The sequence below is a fragment of the Dermatophagoides farinae genome, chromosome 5 (assembly GCF_024713945.1).
Source record: "Dermatophagoides farinae isolate YC_2012a chromosome 5, ASM2471394v1, whole genome shotgun sequence".
NCBI classification, from domain to species: Eukaryota; Metazoa; Arthropoda; class Arachnida; order Sarcoptiformes; family Pyroglyphidae; genus Dermatophagoides; species Dermatophagoides farinae.
Genome location: NC_134681.1, coordinates 3,643,291 through 3,648,038, shown reverse-complemented (window position 1 = coordinate 3,648,038; position 4,748 = coordinate 3,643,291). Strand labels below are relative to the sequence as shown.

Sequence of the window (4,748 nt, the reverse complement as noted above, 5' to 3'; positions counted from 1 at the left end):
TCACTTGTTTTCACATCAAAACCGTTGATGATGATAAAACAAAAATTTATTTAATTGAACACTCTACAAAAACGATAAACTCGAATGATTTGCCGCGGCCGCTTTTTAGTCAAAAAAAAAAAGAAAAAAAGAAAAAAATTCAATTCATCAACTCTGTGTGTATTATAATAATAATTAATTAGAGTGTGTAAATGTCTTTATTATTTTTCTTCCTTTTTTTAAGCCACACGCACACTCTCTCTCTCTCTCTCTCTCTCTCTCTCTCTCTCTCTCTCTCTCTCTCTCTCTCTCTCTCTCTCTCTCTCTGACTTTTACACTGGATTCTTAAGCCCTTTTTTCACTGACTGTGTGTGTGTGTTGTTATTTCGTTTTCTCTATTTTTTTTTTTTTTTTTTTGATCTGTCATTGCCACCACCACCATCACCACCATCATCATCATTGTCATTATTGTCATCATCATCATCATCATCATTAAATTTGTCCACAATTTTTTGTTTCCTTTTTTTTTGATACGGATTTTTTTTTCTTCATTTCACTGTCTTTGAATAGGCCGTACAAATTTTTTTTTTACTTGTTTGTATACAGGGAAAAAAAATCAAACAAACGAAGAAATTGTGATTTGAAACACACACACACACACACAAAATACAAAATATTTAAAGCCATTGATTCCAGTGTGTGTGTGTGCGTATCAATTGATCATTGACTTTCGAATATTCTTTAATTACCCAACAAAAAAAAAATTAACAATCATCGAATATTTCGTGTGTGTGTGTGTATGTGTCATCCACTTGTAAATATAAATATCCAGTGTTAAAATTGACATTTTTTCCTGGTTTATAAAAAAAAACACATGACTTTATCAATGGATAGTAAAGATTTTTTACCAAATAATAATGAAGATGATGATGATGATCAATCATCATGTAATAAGAAACCAATGGCCACTACTACTACTACCGCCACCACTACTATCGATACTACTGTTAATAATCAAGATGAATATCAAAAAGCAATAACACCACGTCCAATACGTTATTTTATACTCATATCGACAATAATTGAAAGCATAATTTTTTCCGGATTAATATTTGGTTGGCCAGCATTATTTTATATGCTTAAAAATGAACAAATCTATTCACATCTTTGTTCATCACAAAATGATGATAATGATGATGGACAACTGTCCATATTATTTGATGATAATAATGACCAGTTCAACAATACGACCATTGATTCAATTTTTTTCGTTGATGACACCGACAACAACAAGGTAAGAACCAATATTGATCATCAGATGATCAATTATAATATTTAACGATGAATGGTGTGTGATCCACACATATTAATCAGTTATATCACATGTGTGAGCGTGCAGTTGTCATTGATCTCGATTTCAGATTAATTCATTTGGACACACATACACACACACACAAAAAAATGACCATGTCATTTATTACCATGTTTGTCCATTGTAAATACCTTGATGTGTGTGTGTTTGTTCGGCTTTACATTTAAAAAAATTTTCAAATGACAATTTTTTTTCCATTTGTTCGTCTCAGGCGACATATAATTGGTAGGAGAAAAATAAATTTTTTTTCAATTAAATTCCTGACAATTTTCTCATCATCACACACAAAGAGAAAAAAAAGGCTACTGGGTACAATAATACATTGATGATGACATTTTTTTTTTAATTAAGCAATTTTGTTCACACGTCGATGTGTTCATTATCATCATCATCATCGTGATGAATTTTCATTTGAAATTAGCGAACAAAAAAAATAATTAATTCATTATCTCATTCTGTTCTTTTTTTTTAAATTTTAATTTTTCATATTTTTATTTTTTTGTTGCACATCTTCCCAATATAATCACCTCGGTAACAACAACAAATTTGACAGCTAAATAATAACAATGGCCATAATTGCATTCCACAAGAGAATATTTTAAACATGGCATTCACCATTGGTATATTCTCGATGGGTTTCACATCATTTGCATGGGGTTTTTTACTTGAATCCAAAGGATTACGTTTTGTACGAATGGCACTCAAGTAGGCGATACATGACCAATTTTTTTTAAATATCTATCCACCTGGACATACATGACCACAAATGACATTCATTTTTTTTTTTTTTAGTTTTCTCATTAGTCTAGGATGTTTTTTGCTTTCGATAACCGATTCAGGTATAGATGGATTTTTTTTTTGCTCAAATGTTCATAATTTGAATTTGAATTTTTTTTTTACGTTTTCTGATTACAATGAAAAAAAAAGAATCGTCCATGCAGATCATTCCGGCCATTATTATTTTAGGTTTGGTGGGCGTTCCATTACGTATTGCAAATATGCAAATTGCAGATTTTTTCCCATTGAAACGATCAACAATAATAACATTGTTTAGTGGTGCATTCAGTGCTTCACCGGTAATATTTGTATTGATAAAATATGGCTACGATAATTGGTCATTGAGTTATTTTTGGGCTACATTCACTTTGTTCATAACAAGCATTACGTTGTTACCAATGAATACATTTTGTTTACCACGATTATCGGTTCGTACACGTGAAAAAGCATTGTTGAAACGATTTGATGAATATCGAATGAAAATTGAAGCCCTAGATATGGAAATGAACAAAAAGAAACCACATTTTATTAATCGTAAAATGATTAAAACCGTTTCCGATCGTATCGATGAACAAGAATCCGGTAAATTATTGATTCAATCAATCGATGGTATTAATAATAGCGATAATGACAACAACAACAACAGCAAAAACGGTACAAGTAACAATTCAAAAAAGCCTATAATTGTCAATTTTAGCCAATATCAACGAGAAAAAGAAGCTGCCCGTAAACCGGGACTAATTAAACGGATATTTAAACCGGTAAAAGTATCCGGTGAAGAAAATGAACTACCACTTCGTGTATCATTACTGTCTGTTTCATTTCTAATGCATCAGTTATGGTTTTCATGGATCAATACCTATATGGTTCTTTATTCTGGATCGATGGCATTATGGTTGGATCGTGTTACCGATGATGACCGCGAAAAAGGTCTATTCACACAGACATTTGGTTTGGTTCAAGTGAGTGCATTGATTATAGCACCAATTGCTGGCGATGTTCTTGATCGAATAGTGAGACGAGCTAAAGACGTTGATGATGGTAATCGTCGTCGTTTGTTACAAGCACAATCAGGTTTTGGTCCAATTCTGTTCACTACGCTAACATTGCTTGGAGCGGTAATTTGTAGATTTTTCGACACATCAATAGCCGTTTATACATCAATCGTATTCATTACCATATTACGTGCCTTATTCATTGCTGTTGCATCCGCTTATCTACGAGTACGATATCCGGCTTGTCATTTCAATCGACTAAATGGTATCATGTGTACTATTGGTGCATTTTTTTCACTATTACAATTCCCGTTATTTTATTTTGAATCAAAATCTGATTTAGGAGCATTTCAGGTAAATATAAATGTAGCTATATGGAAAGGAAATACATTCTTATCGTCGTTGTTTTTTTTTCTCTGCTATCATTGTAATTCAATGTATATTTCAAATATATTTTTCATTTATAGGTGAATTTAGTTTGTGCCATATTAACCGTTTTATGTTTATTGAATCCATTAAGTTTACGTATTGGTCATTTGCAACAATATCTCATCAATAAAGAACAAAATTATGGACAAAGTTTGATGATGAAATCCACAAAATCATCATTTTGAATGAAAATCACAATGTTATTATTATTATTGACCATCATCAATGATTATTGAAGTTTTTTTTTTGCTGTGTTAATGGCCAAAACATCAACACACACACACACACACACACAAACCGATACACACGATTCCTGGCTTATGGCATTTTTTCCAGTCCTTCATTTTGACTATTTATTCCCCCATCACCACCATATTGTGATTTGATTTGTCTTATCACACACCTAACGAAGCTTTATTCCTTTCAACAAACACACACACACACACATCATATAATCAAGATGATGAATTTAATAAAACCAAAAAAAAATCCACTGCAAATTTTCATTTTTTTTTGTTTCTTGTGAGATAGCTAGCAAAGTCTTAAAACAACCGGAAATAGCCTACATCATTATAACCTGAATATACACGTGGATCAAATCGATGTGTGTGTGTGTGTGTGTGTATGTCGAACTTATTGATGATGAAATGTGAGAATAAAAAAAAAATCTGATGGCAGCAGCTCATTGTTAGCATTTCTTTTCATTTCATTTCATTTCATTCATTCATTTTTTCTGGTTCAAATCTCATTCGAAAATAATGCCAAAGCCAAAGAAATCTATTCAAGCTGAAAGTTATACACTGTAAAGTCAAAGAATTATTTTTATTATCACATGAATCGTATCTCTGTCTCTCTCTCTCTCTATATTCATTCTAATATAAACCCATTCATGGTCGGCGGCACGAGTAGTAAATGATCGGCGTTAACAATGAAAACAAAAAAAAAAAGGAGAAGCCAGAATTCCATTGCTTATGTGGATCATTTTTCATCGATTCATGTGTGTGTGTGTGTGCGGTATGTTTCCAAATTTACTATTTGACTTTCTTTTTTTTTTTTTTGGTTCATGGCAAGTCTAGTTTTTTGATTTTTGGCTTTTCAACTAATATTTGCTAATAATTTTTTTTCCACTGTTCATTGTTCAAACCAATAAATTTTATTTTTACAGTTGGACTATTTCTATTTCTCTATTTCTCCAT

At 31.6% G+C, this 4,748-nt stretch overlaps 1 protein-coding gene across 1 annotated transcript; it reads left to right on the top strand.

The window, feature by feature from the left end:
- Nucleotides 1-350: 350 nt before the first annotated feature.
- On the top strand, nt 351-4,052 carry LOC124498677 (equilibrative nucleobase transporter 1-like). Its single transcript, XM_047062467.2, has 5 exons — nt 351-1,273; nt 1,905-2,056; nt 2,144-2,190; nt 2,279-3,477; nt 3,591-4,052. Exons 1-5 carry the CDS (start codon nt 854-856, stop codon nt 3,735-3,737), a joined length of 1,965 nt encoding a protein of 654 aa, XP_046918423.2. The 5' UTR covers nt 351-853; the 3' UTR covers nt 3,738-4,052.
- Nucleotides 4,053-4,748: the final 696 nt, after the last annotated feature.

Excerpts from the sequence above, each read along its gene's own strand:
- LOC124498677 (XM_047062467.2), top strand. The coding sequence starts at position 854 with ATGACTTTATCAATGGATAGTAAAGATTTTTTACCAAATAATAATGAA. Across the intron at positions 2,191-2,278 it reads GCTTTCGATAACCGATTCAG|AATCGTCCATGCAGATCATT; the intron begins GTATAGATGGAT and ends TGAAAAAAAAAG. Across the intron at positions 3,478-3,590 it reads CTGATTTAGGAGCATTTCAG|GTGAATTTAGTTTGTGCCAT; the intron begins GTAAATATAAAT and ends TTTCATTTATAG.